The sequence below is a fragment of the Colius striatus genome, chromosome 1, assembly GCF_028858725.1.
Source record: "Colius striatus isolate bColStr4 chromosome 1, bColStr4.1.hap1, whole genome shotgun sequence".
NCBI classification, from domain to species: Eukaryota; Metazoa; Chordata; class Aves; order Coliiformes; family Coliidae; genus Colius; species Colius striatus.
The window spans coordinates 133,218,150-133,238,129 of record NC_084759.1 but is presented as its reverse complement, the minus strand read 5'-3'; the positions used below and the strand labels follow the sequence as shown (position 1 = coordinate 133,238,129).

Sequence of the window (19,980 nt, the reverse complement as noted above, 5' to 3'; positions counted from 1 at the left end):
TCTCTAATCTTGTGTGCAGATAAAGCCATACCCTGGGTGTTTCCGACAGCACATGGAGATGCGGGAATTTTCATAATTTCTCTAGCAGAACATTTCACAAGATACTTGTTGCAACACAGAAACTCACAGAGGGAAATGAAAACAGATGAAGAGTAGCATCATTCTAGCTCAAATCACTCCCTTTGGCACATATTCAAGCAGCTTCACAGAGTATGCAACTGGCCTTACCTCTTTGGTGTTTGTCCTTTCCTGGTGAGTATGTGTGTGAAGATGCCTACACTGTTGGCATTTTTTACTCAAGGACTAAACCCACTCATCACAACCTCTGCAAAATGGAGTAAAAAACTGGCAGGAAAGCTTATCCGTGACTGAGTCTGGTCAAGTTCCAATATGAGCCCAAGTAACCCAGAGCACAACAAAGAACTTGCCAAGACTGTTTTTAATTAATTGCTGAGGAAAAAAAAGGATGGACCTGTCATGGAGCTTAAGGTCAGAAGGAATCACTAGACAATGCCAGAATCCTTGTGCATTACAGATTCTGAAGGGTGTTTTTGTTGTGACTACCAAAAGACATACATGGTGATTCTAGCACTGCTCAGTGACTTTATTCAAATCCCTGCAGGATAAAATGTCCCTAAGATTCAAGAATCCCTACGGGATCTCATTGTACTCTGACTGGACTGGGATGAGTACCCAGCCTTTGCTCTTCCATGTTCCATCAGCCAATTTCTCCTTGTGAAGAGGCAAGTATGGATGGACTGAGGAAGGGATGGGATAGCTAATGCAATAGCACAAAACAGCAGGGCACAAGAATGGTTACAAATGAGGACAGGCCTAAACTGTATGTAGAAAATATCCTCTGAGTTCATGCACAACAGGCTCCAGATGCGCTGGAACCACCCAATTGCTCTGCTGCATTGGAAAGGTTGTCCTTACGTGTCCTTGCTGGTATTGTTGTAGAAGGTATGAGCTACTAGAAGGCACTAGCTACTTGGATTCACAGCATGGTGAGAGATTCTCAAGTGACATTTTACAATGTTATCAGCTGTCATGAAGGAGAACTGAATTGCACTCAGATGCCTCCAAGTAAGAGTGCACTTTAATTGTTGCTGTTCTAAAATGTACTCGCTTTGTGCATATGGGCAGGAAGCTGACTTTGACTCCTCAGTATGGAGAACATAGAGTGTACAAAACTGTCAGAAGGAAAAAATGCCTCAGTTCCTGTGGTTTAAATCTAATGAGGGTGGATCTAAGTGGTTTACCTATTTATTCATGATCTTATAATTAACTGACAAACCATGACCTGTATATTCAGGATCAGCAATCCAGTATATAAAGCACAATGCTTAACACAAAATATTAATAGGCACCTACACATTTCTAAACATCCTTAATTAACTAATCCCCAATGGCTATAACCCCCACATATACACACATTTGTGTAATTGCTTGTGCAACTTCCTGTCTCCCACCCCAGCACAGGAAGTGCAGGCTGAAGAACACATCCCTTTTTTTGCAAGTAGGGCATCCCCTATCATCATGTACTTCCTGCTGAATATGTAGGGTCTGCATGTATTTCTGCCACTTCCTACAGACTGCTAACCCACAGGGCAGTGGGAAAGGTCGCATATGCACACAGAAGTTGTAGGTCTATACACGTTGCACCCCATATTGTTAGGCATGCAGGCTACTCACTGTGTCCAACAGGGAGAATGTTCTGTTACAGACAGGTTCCGAAGTTGCAGGGCAACTGTCAAACTGGATGTCAGCTGCAACTTCCCAATTCTGTCTCTTCTCTCTGTTAAAAATGTTCTTGCTGCTTCTAAACTTTTTTTTCAGATTCACTCTTCTCCATCTCAAAAGCCGTTTATAAATTCCCTAGTTACTGTTAGGCTGGTGGTTGTGTCCTGCTTTAACAATAGTGGGTTTGGGGCAAATGCCCAGGTAGTTTCAGGCATTCATTCACACAGCTGTTTACATGCACGTTCCTATTTTATCAGTTGTTGCTGTCCAGACTGTTTGACCAAGACGGAGATCCGTGAGAGCACTCTCACATGAATTCATTTTGGGGTGTGTACAGGGTCTGAAGCAGAGAGACAGCAAATTATTTCCAGTATCACAAACCAAGTTAATGTTCCCAGCAAATCAACAGCTGTCCTCACAACATTCAGGTGACTAACAGCTCTGTCCCACTCTAGGATAAAGAGTCTCGAAGTGATGGTAGCCAAACTCTGCACTGGCCTGCACAGAAATTCTGTAGTAGTCCTGGTGCCAGGCAGCTGGGACCAGTGATGGAAGAGGTTACCTCCTCAGCAGAAGGCTCTGGGACCACTGCAAATATCTTATATTTTAAAAATGGCAGGAACTTATTTCTCTTTCTTGCAGCACGAACACCACCAGCACACTGTTTTCCTGTGTGTCTTTCCACAATTCTTTAAGTAAAGATCCGCATCTCTTTTCTACATGGTTCAGTTATGAAGAGGTGCATGGGTGACCTTTAGTTATTTCACAGATATATATGTCAGATCAGTGTGCTGGAAGAAGAGAGTGGCACCTGGCCGTGCAGAATTGACAGAGACTCCTGACTCTGAACTACTGAAAAGAACAGAACTTGGTTATAACGAGTGGCAGTTAGCACTTGACCAAGGTGTGTATGTGCCAGGTGACACTCTACCCCCAGACCACAAGAAGTTCTGGTCTTATCAGGGTGGGTGCACCTGCCACACATATTTCAACAGGAAGTGCACTTCAGTAAGGGATATCATATGCAGCAGCAGCCCTACTTCTCCTGCAGCATGGTCTGGCCTGGGCAGATGTGCTCTTACAGGGCCCACTGAGGTGTTGGTTTCCAAGGGAACCTACTGCATCAGGTGACTCTGGGATCAGCTCTGAGGTAGGAAGAGGACTTCTTCCTTTGGGTGGCACTGAAGGTCCCAGTCATGTCACCACTGGGGACAGCTCCTCATACTTGTTCAAGCATGGTCAGACTCCTGGCACAGGGTCCTATTACTTTCTGGGGCAAGATCTTCAAGCATGGGAACAAATACACTATCCCTAGAAGTGGTTTCTTGTGCCCAGTCCTCTCTAGAGCTTTGGCTGTGTGCAATGGAATTGTGTAGCCAGGTTGTCCTTAAGAGTTTACTTTCACTGGGTGGATGCAACTTCTACTGCAGTAGTTCTATAAGGCTGTATCTTGGCACAGCAACACCATTTGATCCTGGTTCTGCCCAAACAAAACCCCTATGTACTCTGGGAGGAGACCCCCCCCATAGTGCCTATAGGGAAGAGGATGTGGACTGCTTCTCCCACAGGAGTGAGTCCAGAGGAAGGCCATGAAGATGTTCAGGGGGCTGGAGCATCTTTTATGTGAAGTTTTGGTTGTTCAGCCTGGAGAAGAAAAGGCTCTGGGGACACCTTACAGCAGCCTTCCAGTACTTAAAGAGGGCTGACAAACAAGCTGGAGAGAGTCTTTTACAAGGGCATGTAGTGTTTGGATAAGGGTAATGATGGCTCCAAATTGAAAGGGGGTAGATTTAGATTAGCTATGAGGAAGAAATTATTCACTGTAAGGGAGGTGAGGCACTGCAACAGGTTGCCCAGAAAGGCTGTGGTGGCCCCATCCCTGGTAGTGTTCAAGGCCAGGCTGGACGGGGCTCTGAGTAGTGGTGTAGTGGAAAGTGTCCCTGCCTGTGGCAGGAACTAGGTGATCTTTAAGGTCTCTTCCAACGCAACCATTATGTGATTCTATGATTATATAAAACACCTGCAGCTTAGAGAGGGGGAGAGAGATACACACAGAGCACAGAGGTTTTTTCATGGGTCTAATATTGCATTTTCTCTTATCTAAGAATTCAACAGTTGTTCAGCTAAATCAGTGCAACTAGAGGACATTCTCTGTGTGACTAAACAAAAAGCAGACACCTCTGTTCAAGGTGACAAAGGAAATTGCAGCTTTGGACATCTGTCTTACATTCTTGTGTCTTCCTGCAAAACTCAGCCTCTTTTCAGCCACTCAGAGAGAAGAGGATATGAGACCCCAGGACCTGCTTTGATGACCTCGGGCCTTCATGTGTTCCCTGAGCTATTACATGTACTGGGGATGCTGGACACAGGGTAATATCACTTCTGCTTGCATCATACCACCTGGCACAGTGGAGATGCAGGCTCCAGGGCCCCTCACCCCTCCCACCATAGTCCTGTGCTGTTTCCAGAGCACTGCTCATGCCTCAGTTTTATGCAGGATGAGGAGGGTGTTTCCATCACACAGTTACTACTGCAGCTTCACAGATTCGATTATGCTTTCCACATTTGACATCGTTCCAGTTGTCGCGCAGTCCTGAATTCTTATGGATCACAACACACTGCTCATCAGCCGTGTCACTTGGCTCATACTCCCTCCAGAACCTGAGACAGAGACAAACATGTTGCTCCCCAGTGTGCCCTGCACAGTCAGAAAAGCCACAGCAACATGGAGGGCTTGGAGGGGAGAAAGAGAAACCACAGGTGCTGATTGGTAGACAGAGGCAATACCCTTCCTCCCACTCTGATATCCCACCAACACCAGCCTCACGTGGACACGCGCCTTTGCACAGCCCACACAACCTGGCCTTGCTCAGGTATGGTTGGAGGAGCTGCTTACTACTGCCCACCCAATGCACCTCATACCCAGGAAAGCTCTGTGTCCACCACCAGGGCAAGTTTGTCCTCCAGAAGAAGACATGGCAAGGATAGCCCTGCTAATCAATCACTGCTCTTCCATAGCACCACAGTACTGGCTGTGCCCATGTATATATGGGGCACAGGCATTATGAAGGTCAGGAAAGGCTGGTCATCTCTGAAGTGTTCTTCCTGATGGCAAGATGGAGCCTATTCTGTGCCTACAGCATTGATGGCCAAGTCACAGGTAGTTATAATAACCAATAACCAGCATGGATAGAGCTGTGTGAACCTGCTGTCTTACACAATCCTCTCCCACATTAGTTGTCTCAGATCCCCCTCACACACCAACAGACACCCTCACACCTCCCCTACTTTCTTGCACTACCAGGAGCCACACAAATCACTCTCCACCAGGGATACTCACGCTGCTGTCTCATTATACGGAGTCTGGTCCACCCAGTGCCACTGGCCCACCTGCTGTGCACTCAGACCAATGTAGTAATTCTCTCCTTTTGAATACTGCTGTAACTTCTTAGAAAGGAAAGTCTGGAAATTAGGGAGAATGCAATGTCCATGAGGTGCAGGACCGAGCAGAGAGAAGTGGCAGGAGTCCCTGTGGGCTGGGGTTGGTGGCAGAGGGAGCCATGCTGAAGGAATGCAGGAAGGACATCCCTCTCCCTAGCAGGATGAAGTGGGCTCTGAGTCCCCTCAAGGGCCTGGCACCATGTCCTGGCTGCTGTGCCCCTCTCCATCCCTGCACGTACCTGCTCTGCTTCGCTGTTGATCACCACCAGGTAGGAGCCCATCCCGCTGCAGTTCCGCTCACTCTCAGCACTGGGCATCATATCACCCGAGATATAATAGCAGCTTTTTTCAAAGTGTATCCAGCCATTCGGGCAGCATACCCAACCTCGCTCTGTGCGGGGAGAGACTACAGAGATGAATGCTAATTACAAGAGAGATGGTGATTGCAAGGATCCCTGTTCTCCAGGGACGATGCTCATGTCCTCCTGAGATCACTTTTCCTGATGGAAAGTGCTTGAAGAAACAAGGGTAGTACAGATACTCCTTTCCATTGCTTTGAGGTATGACCACTGAGCTTTGTGTGCACAAATCCACGAGAATTCTTGTAACATGATCTCAGGTCCTGACAGATGGTTATTTTGGTGATCTGGTTTGACTTCTGCTTGACAGTCTCCTTTAGGCCTTTATCCTCAGGGAACAAGGGATGTTGCCTCTTTCCCTGACTAGAGCTGCATTTTTACTATTGCTCCATTGTTAAATCTTCCCTTTTGTTTTTTCAGTGTTCAAAGTCACTGTGTCCTGCCAGGACATCATGAACAAGGCCCTCTCCTCCCACTAAGCTGTTAGAAGAAAATCCTTTTTCTCCCCACCTCCCACCTCCAGCCTCTGCCCCTGCCCAGCCTGCTCCCATTGCCATTTGTTGTGACATCCAAGCCCAGCACTTGTTGTACCTGTTTCAAGGACCTCCTGCACCCCTGCCATCACTACTGACCTTTGCCTTGCGGCTCTGCCGAAATGCACCACCACTCCCTGAATTTCAGCTGCAGAGCTGTGGGCTGGTCACTGCTGTGGGAGAAGGGAACCACTGGAAAAGGAGAAGAAAGGTGGCAGGGTTATCCCCTCCTCTCAGCTCCTCACACACCATCTACGAGCTTCACTCTTGTTTCCCCAACAAGCACTGTCCCAGCATTGCCTCTGCTCAGTCTGTCACTTTCCATTTCACAAGTGGTAACTGCCCATCCTCTCAGCAAAGGGCATTTCTTCTCCATCATCTCACAGCTGTCAACAAGGACTCCTCTGCCTTCTGACAGACCTAGACAGGATGACCTGGCCAAAGAAGCTAGAGAAGCCTACAGCCCACCCAAGCAGTGCCTGATTTGTCAACAGAGCCTGTCGCAGTACCAAGCAGCTGTCACCAGGCCCCTTGGGTTCTGTGGAGCTGAAGGTGTGGGGTTAGTGGAACCCCGGTCCACAGCTCTGAGGAAATGGGCTCAAATAAATGGTATGGCTGCCTTCCCAGACAGAAAGAGACAGCCTTCCACATCAGAGAGCAGAAGGACCACTGGGAGGACATTGCACGGAAGACGTGCCACAGTGGGACTGATTCTTCTCAATCACAGGCATCACCATGTAGATATCTACAGCCAACCTGCCTGTCTAAATCTCTCTACGATAAGTGAGTAAAAAGCAGTACATCAACGGCACAGTCTGTCTCTTCCTAAGCTAGACATTGGCAATAGTTTCAGTGAGTAACACATGAAATGGCCCTGTCTCATCAGTAGCAAAGACAGTTCAAGTGAAGGCAATCATATACAGCTAGAGCTGCTGAAACCAGAGTGGAGGTAAACTCCTAGGACTTACTAGACAGCTTATGGGGAATAATACAGGCTGTCAACAGGTACATCCACAACCCAAAGGACTTAGCACTAACTCAGACACTCGGGGATCTTGACTGGAAGCTGATCAGGGTGTGCTAATACAGATGTCTATTTTTATCAACAGCTTCACTTGGAAATATCGTTACTAGTGAGGAGAGCAATCATAGTGGCCTCTGTGCCTGGTTAGTGAATTCCAACAACAGAAGAAGGCACAGAGGAGATGGGCATGGGTGACACATAGCTGACAATATCTTCCAAAGTTAGTCAGACCAGCATAAGGGGAGGGTATACATGGGTTAGTCCAAAATAGTATAAAAACCTGAATGGCTAACAAAAACATCCCTGAAGAAAGCAATGGGCCTGAGCTGCCTTTAACCCACATATTCCTTCTTGGTCACTGGGGACACCCAGTGTCTTGATGCTGAGCATATTGCAGAGACTGGTAATGAGAGTCGCATTTGTATTGTGATTCAGCTGTGCACTGCAGTTGCCACCCTGTGAGAATTGCAATTTGTACTTGTGTTTTTATACCTTGGCGTATCTCTCTGCTAAATCAAAACCCTATGTAACATCAATTGACTTGGATAAGTAAATTTGACATTAAAGATTAAACATTCCATGCCTGTGATATCTAAAAAAACACCTGTCAAGATATAATCAGATGCTAACAGCCCACCTTAAACCTCACCAACCATTTAAGTGAGTATGGTGAGAAGTTATACATTCGGGAACAAAGCAACACAAACTTCTGAGACTCAGGAACCAATGACAGCAAAGGGAAAACCAGCAATTTATCTTGACAATGTGCCTCTGCCAGAATCCATCACCCTTATCAACAATTTGTGCAAAACATGCCATGAATGATCTTTAGCAGAAAATGGGAATAAAACAATAATCACAATCTCCACAAACTACGTATGCAAGAATAATCTTTAATGAATTATTCTAGTGTAATGGAACTAACACTACAAAGGTGCACTGCATAGTTAATCCTGGAGATACCAGGACTGTGAAAAAACACTTTTTTTCTATTAGGACACAAACTGTGTCCAAGCTCCTCAGCAGGCTCAAGTGCAGATCCAGCTGCCTGTATAGACACTTGTGCTCCAGGTGTTTTTTCCCTTCTGCTGAAAGTAATCAAGTTCTTTTTTCGTGGTATGAAGGTAAAAATTTGTTCCACAGTTCCAAAGAGTCTGTGCAAGATGGGGATGTGCAATCTGGGAACCCTGAAAAGGCCTCAGGGTAAATAGTGGAAGATTTGGAGGATGTATGTAGACGTGTACAAAGTCTGGGCAAAAATGCCTGAGACCTTACAGAAAGCCCAAACAAGTCTGAAATTCTGAAGATGGCCATGCTTCAAGTAGGACATTAGACTAGAGACCTCCAAAAGCCCCTTCTCACTTAACTCTTTCCATCATTCTAAGAAAGAGAATGGGTATTACAGAATTATCTAGAATAATGCTGTGGTAGTCCTAGCTCCTGCATTCCAGTTGACCAAAACATCTGGTTTGGCTGGCCTGCAAGAGAGAAATTTGTGTCATGTTGCAACTGCACCCTTAAATCCCCAATGTTTAAGCAGTTAGGAAAGATTTTGCCCCTAAACATGCCTTTCAAACTTTCAATATTTGTATTTTCTGAGACAAAATATTCATGCTTGCATCCTTTCTCATGACAAAACTGTTCCTGAGTAAAAGCTCCCTCCTGTTTGGAAGGTGCTCCCCTCTGGGCTCTGATTTGTCTGCTCTTCTCCCAGCCCTTCCCTCAGACCAATCTCCTGTAACCAGCCTACACATACTCACCAAAGAGAGCAATAACAAGGGCAATGCACAGTAAGAGGAGTAGCAGTGAGATCAGCCATGGGAGCCACGAAGGGTATTTCTGGGGATGGTGCTCATGCTTCTTAGTCTCAGGAGGTACTAAAAGTCAAGGAACATACCAAACACAACAAAATGGTCAGCTATGCTTCAGTCAGTCCACAGAGCAAGGATGTAGAACTCAAAGGAGGGCCGCTCAAAAGAAAAAAAAAACAATTTTGGTTCTGATGTGGAGGCTACACAATTTGGGAGAGGCACAAACTGGGACAGTGCAGGGGACTTCTGTGCTTCCTGGAGAAGGTCGGGTTCAGCGACAATGTTCAGAGCCCCAAACCAGTTGGTGAGCTAGCAATGCTAATTGCTGGGGTTTAGGGGTGAGGCCTTCACACAGCCTCAAAATCCAGAGTGACACCATGTCTTTCTAGAGTGAGCACAAAGCTGCCAACTACAGTTTGCTCTATCCATGAGGCTTGAGACATTGATATGAAGATTTCATGTTGACTTCTCTCCAGAAAATTTTATGCCTGCTTCAATTCTTTCCTAGCTTTTTGGACTTTCTGTGTAGAAGAAGGTTGGTGTAAGACAAATGAGGACAAGAGACAAAAAACATGCAAAGCTATGATGGCACAGAATCATTAGAAGAGTGGAAAAAAAAGAAAAATCTCCCTTCCATCTCTGCTTTCCAAGCCAGAGTTCAGAGGTTGTGCCAGCCTGGATGCCTGGGGAGAAGAGAGGGCTGTGTCTAGCAGCCCAAGTATCCCGCTCAGATTCAGACTTGCCAGGATCTGACTTTTGTCTAGAGGGATACTGGCAGCACAGGAGGAGGTTTGGGAGCAGGGAGGAGAATGGGTCACAGGGGAGGAGATGCAAACATTCAGGAGGCTGTTCTGGGGTGTGCCAGGTACATAAACTGGGGCAAACAGGAGGGTAAAGAGACATCAACGCTCACTGTAGGACAGGGGTAAAGAAGTTTTGAGAGAGATTGATATTCATTATATGTTTTAGAGAGACCTCATTCGTTGTTCAGTATGAAACTCCCAAGTCTGCCAGGAGCCATGTGTCAGCCAAGACTTCCAGAAACCTGCTGTTTGGGGAAGCCCTCTGACCACTTCCCAAAGGCTTGGGGGAATCTGTTAGAGCACGGCAAAAAGCATCACCTTCCATTATCTGTAGAGACGATATTCATAGACAGATCAGATGCAGATTTCCCTGGCCAAACCATGTTTTTCCAGACAAGCTTTTGCCAGTAGTGAAAAAAAGGACCTGGATTATTATCTGGAGTCCAGCCACCTACTTCAGACAATAGATCTGACTGGTCCAGATGACTCTTCAATACACTGCATGTGCACAGATTACTTGTTCAACTCATGCCTAGTCCAACCTATGCATCCCACGCTCACACCTAAGCAATACAGAGGGCACCGCCAGTATCCACGCACTTCACCAATACAACTGAAGCGTAGCAGACCTTCTGCACACTCAGTGGGTTAATCTCCGTGCCAAATGCTTCCTAGAGTTAGTCTGCACGCTTGCAATGTGTCCAGCATGATCACAACACAGCTGACTTGATGAGCATATGCTGGTAAATGTCAATACATCTCCCAGGCATGTGTGGTGTGGTGTGGTGTAGTGTCTGTGGCCCTGCTGGGGAAATCCTGCTTGGAAACGCAGGAATCCTAACTGCACTGTGGTGTGAAATCCATCCCAATAACCTCTGCCATCTCCTGTCAAAGATTCTATGTTGTTTGATTAGCTACTGCCTTCTTTCTGTCTTCTGGTGACTGACAATGTTGATATCCACACAGAGCCCAGCCTCGACAGGTACATCCAAATACCTGTAGCATAAGCCTGGCAGCAACAGCTAAAGCAAAAATGCCTGGATCAGACACCTTTGGAATAGGTAATTGGGAACATAATGGGGAACTGCAGCATCCACTTCACCATGATGGAAATGCTAGCTGTCACCAGAAACAGCTAATCTTGATGCATCAAAACCAGTGACGTTTCAGGTTAGTCAGGAGCATGTATGTTCTTTATTTCCATGATTCATGCCTCAGAACAGGCAAGGAATGACCTGGAGCTGATACCTGCTCTGTTTGGAATTGTAAAACTGAGGTAAAGCTCTAAACACGCAAGTTAATATCCTTAGCAGCAATAATAATTTATTTTTATTCACACAGATATTTTCACCCCTCTGGAATCTGCTGTTGCATAGGGTCCTGTATCTAAGGGTGGAAGCAATAAGCCATACATGGGACATCTCTTATGTGTTTCTACTTGTGGCATAATGACTATGGAATACATACTGATCAGAACAGGCTCCTTCCCGTGCAAACCCCATCCATTCCTTACCTTCAACCACTGCAGCTGGTGATGCATTCTTGAACTTCACCTCAGCGTAGGTGATCTCTGATGCCATTTAATCACAATGTGATCACTGTCTCTGTCCTTAGTTTTGCCACATAAAAAGATGAGCCTTTTAGGTCCCTAGTTCCAGAGGGAGACACCAAGTATTTACTGAGCCTTTCCCATCTGCTCAATCACTTGCTGTCTGTCAAAGAAGGCTGTGCTGAACACTGGAAGAACTGGTGATAACCTGAGAATTCCTGGGAGCCCAGAAATGCTCTGAATAGATCTTCAGCTTCTTAGCCCAGGAAATCAGCCCTGGCACTACGGAAACTTCTGAGAGAAAGAAAAATGAGAACCTAACAACTGAAAAGGAAGTTTCACTCCTCCTTCCCCATATCAAATTCTCAGATCATAGATTTCCTTTTTATGGTCTCTCATTTTTGGCTTTTTTCACACTTGTAAAAAATTTTCACTTTCCCTTATCTTCACACCTTTGTCTGTAGGTAATTTGCAGCCATCATGGGTCTTAGCCAAGTTTAACCTGCAACACAGCCCAATAGAAAAGGCATTCTGCCTTGTCACTTGTTTCTTGTACTTAAACTGCATTAGCTGCATCAAATATTACATGCTATGTCTCATTCTGGGAAGCCAGACCTAGCTGCCATCTAGCACTAAAATAAATCTTGGATGAGGAACTGTTCTTGCAGAAGTGATACTGGATACCTGCAGCCTTAAGCTGAGAAATAATCAGAAGTTTGATACATCCAAGGAGAAAGAGAGAAGGATGAGGACAGGGTTAGGCTAGGCAGATCAGAATGAGAAACTTGCAGGACATCCAGGGAGCTGCCATGGACAGTACACAGGGCAGAGCTGGAGGTGAGATAGGTCAGTGCGAGAAAGAACGTGCATCAGACAACAGAGGGGGACAATGTGGCAGAAAGTAAAAGGCAAGGGAGAGATGTAGTTGACATCTGAGTACAGATACTGGAGAACTGTCCCTAAACTGAAGGGGACACGTAGCTGGATTTCATCACTAACGAGCATCCTCATGTCTTGTGTGCTCTGAGCTGCCTTCACTTCTTTTTGCACTGTGTGCAAAGACAGTGGTTTCATACTGAAGAACTGTAGATTAAGATGACAAAGAGTTGCAGGACAGAAGCCTGGTCCCTTGAGAAGATGTATGCTGCCTGCTGTCCTTTCCAACATCCTTCCAGTATTTTCCTTTGTTTTCAGTCTTGGCCCTCTCACTGGAATTAAGGCTCCCTAAGTGTCTGCTGAAACATAGTTATGTCCTCTGATTCCATGCTGAGATTTCAGACAGAGCAACCCTCTGCATACTTCCTCTCCTTGTCCTTAGCCAACCAAACCACAGCACACTCAGAGTCTCATGGGGAAAAGGCTTACTTCCTGGCAGAGTTTCAAAATTTCCACAATGAGGAAACAGGCAATACAATCAGCAGACTGAGAAGGAAGTCACAGTGTAGCTTCCTGAGCTTTTTGCCAATGAAATGCATCTCCAAACACAGCTGAGGTACTTCAAATGCAAACTCAGGATCTAGCTGTTGATTCTACTAGAAGACACTAGATTGTGGTCAAGCATCAGGTGGCAGCTCAGTTCTTCCTTCTCAGCTATCAGAGTTGTTGCTTGCTGTCATAGTTCAACCGTGAATCATGCTTCTATAAGATACAGTGCTGGGCTCTTTGCAATAAAAAGGTGATACTCCTGTGGGTAAAATTTGTGCTTTGAATTTCATATGTGGTGATGGCATGTAAATGGGTGGGAGATAGGAAGAATCAAGCCCAGCAGTTAATTGTGAGGCTGAAAATAGAAATAGAAAACCTCACTTAAAACCTCCCAAAACTCACACTTTGTTTCCACTGCCTTTCCTCTGTTCCTTCCTTCCCCCTCCACCATGTGATGCAGCACACCCTCGTCCTCCCGCAATACCTGTGTTTCCCCACAAACATCTTAAATCTCAAATCCCCCTCAGCATTGTCAGGCACGTCCCATGCTTCCAACTCCCATATCCCTTGCAAACCCCAGTTCCTTTCTAGGAGTCATGTGAGGGTTCATCACAACAGTCCTGCTTTCCCTCATGCTCCAGCTGCTGCCTTTGGGTGGTTGCTCTACAAGTTGTGTGGGTACCACAAGCTGACTCAAACTGAAAGCAACAGAGGCTCTTTCTTCCCTACTTGTCAATGAAGTTTGAGTAAGGTAGTATCTGCGAGCCTTTCACCTCACAGCTTCATTCAATTTAGCAAGCAGATCCATGTAACAGGAGAGGAGATGGCACCATTGCACCATTGCCTTACTTCTTCTGAAAACCAAGTGGAAACAGTCAAGTTAAAACTGAATTCATAAGCAAAGAGAAGGACTTGAATCCTAAAGCTATGACCCCATACATTCCAAAATAACTCCCTTTTGAAGTTTATCACAGCTGTGGTGGAAGCTGCAGAGAAGTGAGACACTTGTTACAACCCAGTCAGAATGGAGAGGGGCAGCTGAGGGAATTCAGTCATCACAAGTGGCATGGAGGTTACAGAGGGACATCGCATTGACAGCCCAAAGCCAATACCTGGTACCTCTTTAGAAGATTTAACAAAAGGCAAAAGGAAGCTGAAGTGGCTAAAATGTTGAGACAAAGGGATTATTGGTATGCAGTCTTCAACACGCTGACATTGCATCCAGATGAGGAGAAATGGAAAACTGAAAATTATCGCGATGGCCATTAAGTATAAAACCATAACAAAGTCCAGGTAAAAAAAGAGTCTGAAAAACAAGTAGCCAGCAGAACTAGCAATAAATCCTTTCTTATAATTACTGAAAGCAGAAACTTTTTTACAAGCTTTGAAGATAACTGAAGAGCAGAGTATACAAGAAGCGGTCAGAGAGAACAAGGACATAAAAACCCAGCTAGACTAATAATTTGTGACAGTGGAAGACATTGGAGAAATTCCCACATAAGAACCCTGTTCTTTGTGGGACTAAACCAAAGGACCTGTCCAAAATAAAAGTGATTGTGCACAAGGTATTGAATTGCTAGGTCAGGGCAAGACGGTCCCAAGGGTTCCCAAGAAACTCAGGGGTGAAACAGTTCTGACTTTTAATTGGCAAACTGCAGGATGGCAAGGAATATGTCAAAGAGGGGGAAGGGGAGAAGTCTGGGGAAATTTGGGAAATTAAAGGTCTGATATTTGCAGTGGGCAAGGTAATAGAAATGATAACAAAAGAATAAAATGAATAGACATGTGTAAGTATGGTGTAATTTGGGAAGAGTCATGTAGCCATTGCAAGGAAATCCTGTCCGTATAAGTCCTTTGAAGGGGTCAATAGTCATATCCATGAGAGTAGTCTAGCTACCTTGGAAGTTCCTCAGCAAACACTTCTAAGCAAAGTAGAAAGACATAGGGCAAGAAGCCAGATGTTTTCACGGTAAACAGACCAGAAAGGTGTGTAGGAATTAATGGTCAGTTCCTTGAGTGGAGGGAAAGCACCTACAGAACTCTACCAGATCTGTAAGAGGACACATGCCAGCATTTCCTTAAACAGCATAGCAGAGGAATGATCTAACAAAATCTGCTAATGATATCAAATTATTCAGGCAGTTATTCAAGAGCCATTTGTGAAGGATTGCAGAAGAATGAGACTGAGGACACCTGCATATGTAAGCAATGCTCTTTAGTAAAATGGAGAATGCAGCAAAATACTTTAGGAAAATGAGCCCTAACTTTACACTCAAAATAACAGGCCCTGAGATAACTGTTGTCACACATAAAGCCAAATGTCAAATAATAACAGCTGTATTTAAAAAATATGTTCAGAGGTAGAAAGAACAGCAAATCAAACATCAGGAAGAGTGAAAAGAGGCACGAAGAACAGAAAATATTGCTATGGTGCTGTATTGTTATGTTTTCGTAACTCAAATAATCTCAAGTCCAGAAAAAAAGCTCAGAGAAAGGCAAGGCTTAAAAAAGGCATAGCATGACTGCCACACAAAGAACAACAAATTAAGATAGGACATTTCCACCTCAAAGACTGGAGGAGACAGAGGTTTACAAAATCATCAAGTAAAGGCAGAGTGAGGACTTAGTAATTTCTGTTTATTTTATCATGAAAAGTATGGAGCATTGAAAGACAAAAACAGGAGTCAGATAATGAAGGCAGGTGGTTCTTAACAAAATAGAAGGGGGCAATGGACACCTTAACCCAGGATGCTGATCACCCTGAAAGCTTACTTGGCTTAAAGGTGGAAACTGGTTCCCCACCACCTACCAACCTCCTATATCAGACCTCTCGTCAGACAGTGCTGGCCTACCATCTGCCTTGTGCTAGGAAACAGTTCAATTTGGAGCTGCAAACGTTGCTTGAAGCAGGGCTACTTCTGAAGCAAGACTTTGCTGTAAGCAAAGTAAGTAGTAACCCTGCTTCTGTATGGAATATATTGCTGAAGGACTTTTTCTGTTATTCTGCCCAAAAAGTATGCAGGGGTAACTTCCAAGCATGGTTTGTATATGTACCCATGGTATTAACTAAAGCTTTCAGCATTAGTGACAGCAGCCCCTAACTCTAGGCCAGCCATGCAGTCTATCTTTCCGTATGTACAGCCCTTTAGCACATATTCTCCACAGAAAATGCTCTTCTCCACTTCTCTTTTCCAACTGTAAGGGTTCTATGACCCCTACTGGCATTGCTGCTCACCAGAATCCAGCCCCTTGACCCTGACAGCTGACCAAAGCAATGGTTTGTGTAGCAATACCGATGTAGCATATCTATACATCTTTGAACAGTTTCCTTAACACGATAATCAGTGCTTATGGACAAACATTTAGACCTCATTTCTAAAAAGACTGGGAGGAGTTCAGTCTCTCTGGGGTGAACTTTAGAGACAAGAGATATCCACACATGTATGCACACATACAGACCAGAAGAGGAGGTATGTGTCTGCCCAGGGTCATCTCAATTCTGGGCCTTACACGATGCTGTCTGTGTGTGAGGGCACTAAAACACAGAGCATGTTATGATATCAGAACATGCCTACATTTAGCATCACAGAATAGTAGGGTTGGAAGGGACCTTTAGAGATCATCTAGTCCAACCCCCCGGCTGAAATAGGTCTGCCTAGGTCAGGTCACACAGGAATGCATCCAGGCGGGTCTTGAAGACCTCCAAAGAAAGAGACTCCACACCCTCCCTGGGGAACCTGTGCCAGGGCTCCTTCACCCTCACAGGAAAATAGTTTTTCTTTATGTTTGGAACATAATGTTCCATTACATTGTTCCAATGTTCCATTAACATTATGTTTGGAACTTCTTGTCTTCCAGCTTCATCCCATTAACCCTTGTCCTGTTGCTAGATACAATAGAAAAAAAGGGATGTGCCAACCTCCTGACATCCACAATTTATATGCTTGTAAATATTAATGACATCTCCCCTCAGTCTCCTCTTCTCTAAACAGCCCCAGTTCCCACAGCCTTTCTTCATAAGAAAGATGTTCCAGTCCCCTGATCATCTTAGTGGCTCTGCGCTGGACTCTCTCCAGAAGTTCCTGTCCCTCTTGAGCTGAGGAGCCCAGAACTGGACACAGGACTCCAGATGAAGCGTCATCAGGGCAGAGAAGAGGGTGAGAAGAACCTCCCTTGACCTGCTGGCCACACTCTTCTTGATGCACTCCAGGATGCCATTGGCCTTGGCCACGAGGGCACATTGCTGGCTCATGTTTAGTTTATTATCAGTTATGACTCCCAGGTCTCTCTGCAGAGCTGCTCTCCAGCAGGTCAATCTGTGGAGGAGTGGTTAAGGGAGAACGGACATGGACCCCAGGGTATAATGTTAGGCCTGACGGGGCAAGGCAATCTGAGTTCTAGTTATATGAATTTAATGCACAATAAAGACCAGAGTCAGAGCCATGGTTAAAACAGTTGCTGTCACGTAGTCAGTGCAGACAGCAGGCCGCTTTCTGCTCCTTCAAGGTCGGGCTGTTTTCAGCTAACGAGCTAACAGCTCAAGGTGGAAAACAACTACGGGGGAAAAACAAGATGGGAAAATGTGAGGGAGCTTGCTTATCGCAGAAACCGCAAGTAGGATGAACATAAGAATGTAATCTATTAGCTGCTGTTGCTGAGCTAGCTTTGAAGCTGCTGGGTATAAGTTAGAGCCTGCTCTCAATAAAGCGAAGATTTCTGCTATCACTCACATTGAGTAGGACCGATTTTTTCCCACCCAGCTGAGAATCGGACCCTGGGTTGATTGCTGCATGAAGTAGGCTTGGAGCTGGTTGTTCAGGCTTCGAGCCTGGGTTTTTCAGGCTTCGAGCCTGGGTGTTTCAGGCTTCGAGCCTGGGTGTTTCAGGCTTTGAGCCTGGTTTCAGGCTTCGAGCCTGGGTTTTTCAGACTTAGAGTCTGGTTTTTCAGGCCAAGAGTCGAAAACTTCGTGGCATCAATCCCCAGCCTGTACTGGTGCAGGGGGTTGTTCCTTCCAAGATGCAGGACTCTCCACTTGTCCTTGTTGAACCTCATGAGGTTCCTCTCTGTCCAACTCTCAAGCTGCTTGAGATCCTGCTGAATGGCAGCACAGTCTTCTGGTGAATCAGCCAGTCCTCCCAGTTTGGTGCCATCAGCGAACTTGCTGAGGCTACACTGTCCCCTCATCCAGGTCGTTGATGAAGATGTTGAACAAGACTGGCCCTAGAACCGATCCCTGTGGAACTACACTGGCCACAGGCCTTCAACTTGATTCCATGCCTATGCTCATCACCCTCAGTCATTCAGCCAGCTCTTGATCCATTTCACTGTCCACTCATCCAAGCCACACTACTTGAGCTTTCTGATGAGGATGTTGTGGGAGACAGTGTCAAAAGCCTTGCTGAAGACAAGGTAGATGACATCTGCTGCTCTCCCCTCATCCAGCCAGCCAGTTATACGCTCAAAGAAGGCTATCAGGTTGGTCAAACAGATTTCTCCTTGGTGAATCCATGTTGACTCCCCCTGATAACCACCTTTTCCTTCCTATGTTTAGTGATGACACTCAGGATGAGTTGTTCCATCAGCTTTCCAGGGATGGAGGCGAGACTGACCAGCCTGTAGTTTCCTGGGTCGTCCTTCCTGCCCTTTTTGAAGACTGGAGTGTCATTGGCCTTTCTCCAGTTCTCAGGCACCTCGCCTGTCCTCCATGATTGTTCAAAAATGATGGAGAGATGCTTAGCAACCACATCAGCCAGCTCCCTCACCACTCTAGGATGCGTTACATCAGGACCCATTGACTTATAAGTCTTAAGTTTGCCCAACAAGTCTTTAATCTCTTCCTCATCCACCCAGGGTAAGTCCTCTGTTGTCCAGACTGTCCTACTATCCTTGCTGGACTGGGCTTCCCAAGGGCTGGCCTTGACTGTAAAGACCAAAGCAAAGCAAGTAGTTCAGCCTTCTCTGCGTCCTCTGTCACCAGGGCATCGTATGTGTTCAGCAGCAGGCTCACATTCCCCCTAGTCTTCCTTTTGCTCCTGATGTACCTGAAACCTCCTTCTTCTTTTCCTTAACTTTCCTGGCCAGGTTTAATTCTAAAAAGGCTTTAGCCTTCCTGGTTGCACCCCCTGCAATAGAAGCACTATTTGCATTACTGCCAAACTGTCACGAGAGATGAAGGATAAAACAAAAGTCTTCAAATCGTGCTTCTGTAAACTTGACCAGAGGCCTGAAAACTATTTGAATGACATATTATGACACTGGTGCATATGAAGGCAAAGCTGCTATTGGACTGGGGGGAAGCATTCAATAAAAGCTGATATAAACTCTGCTGTCACCCAAAGCTGTTCTGTTCCTTTTTAAACAGATCCACCAATGTTCTTGTTCTGGCATCTCTCAACTGCCTACCTCCTCCTCCTCATTTGTGCTACAGTCAAGACAGCTTTTCTTTTTCCCTCCACTTCAGACACTCTGGAGGACATCTCCAGTTGCTGCAGTTCTGCCTTGTGGCTTGTTACATACCCAGGTCCAGCCCTTGTCAACATCCCTGCTAGGAGGTCACTGCAGGCAGTCAATCCACAAGTCAGCATGCCCTTGCTGACAGATATCAACTGCGATTTCTTTATTTCCAGAGAGCACTTCACCAGTGTTAGCCAGGTCTCAGATGACATTTGCCTGCATGGCTCCCTCCCAACTGCTGGGAGACCAGATGGTCTGTGGAGATGGTGGCTGAACCCAGGGATTGCCAGAAGTCTCACAAGGGGATTCAGCAGCAGTCCATAGCATGTGGTCACAGGTGAGACTGAACTTGCAGGCCCCCACCACATGTGGGCACCAGCCCAGCCAGGCCTTTGGACCAGGCCAGCAGGGCAGGGGAGCACCACACCTCTTCATATCCCTAAAACATAAGACCCAACAAAAGTTACACATAGACCCCCTCCTTCAGGGAATGTCTCTTCAGATTGTTTCAAGGATTGAAAAGTTGGTCTGCTAAGCAAGCCAGCCGCCTCTGCTCCAATACGCAGGAGTTGCAATGGCCTGCTTTCCTTTTTTTGCAGGCATTGCAGGATCACAACTTACCTGTTTGGCCTGCCCCAAACACAAGTGATGCAAGTTCACCACAGGGTCCCAGCAGTGACAGATGGCAAAATATGGCTCTAGTCAGGAGCCATCAGATGCTGCTAAATGATCTTCCCATACTCAGGGGCAGCTTCAAGGAACATCTGTCAGAGGCCCAACTCATGATGAGTACACACAGCTACAGCTAATAGCAGCTGGATTAAAAGATTCATCCTGAT

The 19,980-nt window shown here is 45.8% G+C and overlaps 1 protein-coding gene across 2 annotated transcripts; it reads right to left on the bottom strand.

Annotated features, from left to right (window-relative positions):
• Positions 1-3,781: 3,781 nt before the first annotated feature.
• Positions 3,782-11,549, bottom strand: LOC104561915 (C-type lectin domain family 4 member A). 2 transcript variants are annotated; one of them, XM_061988825.1, is made up of 6 exons: positions 11,228-11,549; positions 8,861-8,977; positions 6,176-6,268; positions 5,424-5,590; positions 5,084-5,205; positions 3,782-4,404 (listed from the first exon to the last, which is right to left on the bottom strand). In XM_061988825.1, the coding sequence occupies exons 1-6, from the start codon at positions 11,292-11,294 to the stop codon at positions 4,260-4,262; spliced, it is 711 nt and encodes a 236-aa protein (XP_061844809.1). In that variant the 5' UTR covers positions 11,295-11,549; the 3' UTR covers positions 3,782-4,259. The 2 variants fall into 2 exon arrangements, with proteins under 2 accessions (XP_061844809.1, XP_010206080.1); XM_010207778.2 differs by having other exon boundaries at positions 5,424-5,575.
• Between the last annotated feature and the right edge of the window lie 8,431 nt (positions 11,550-19,980).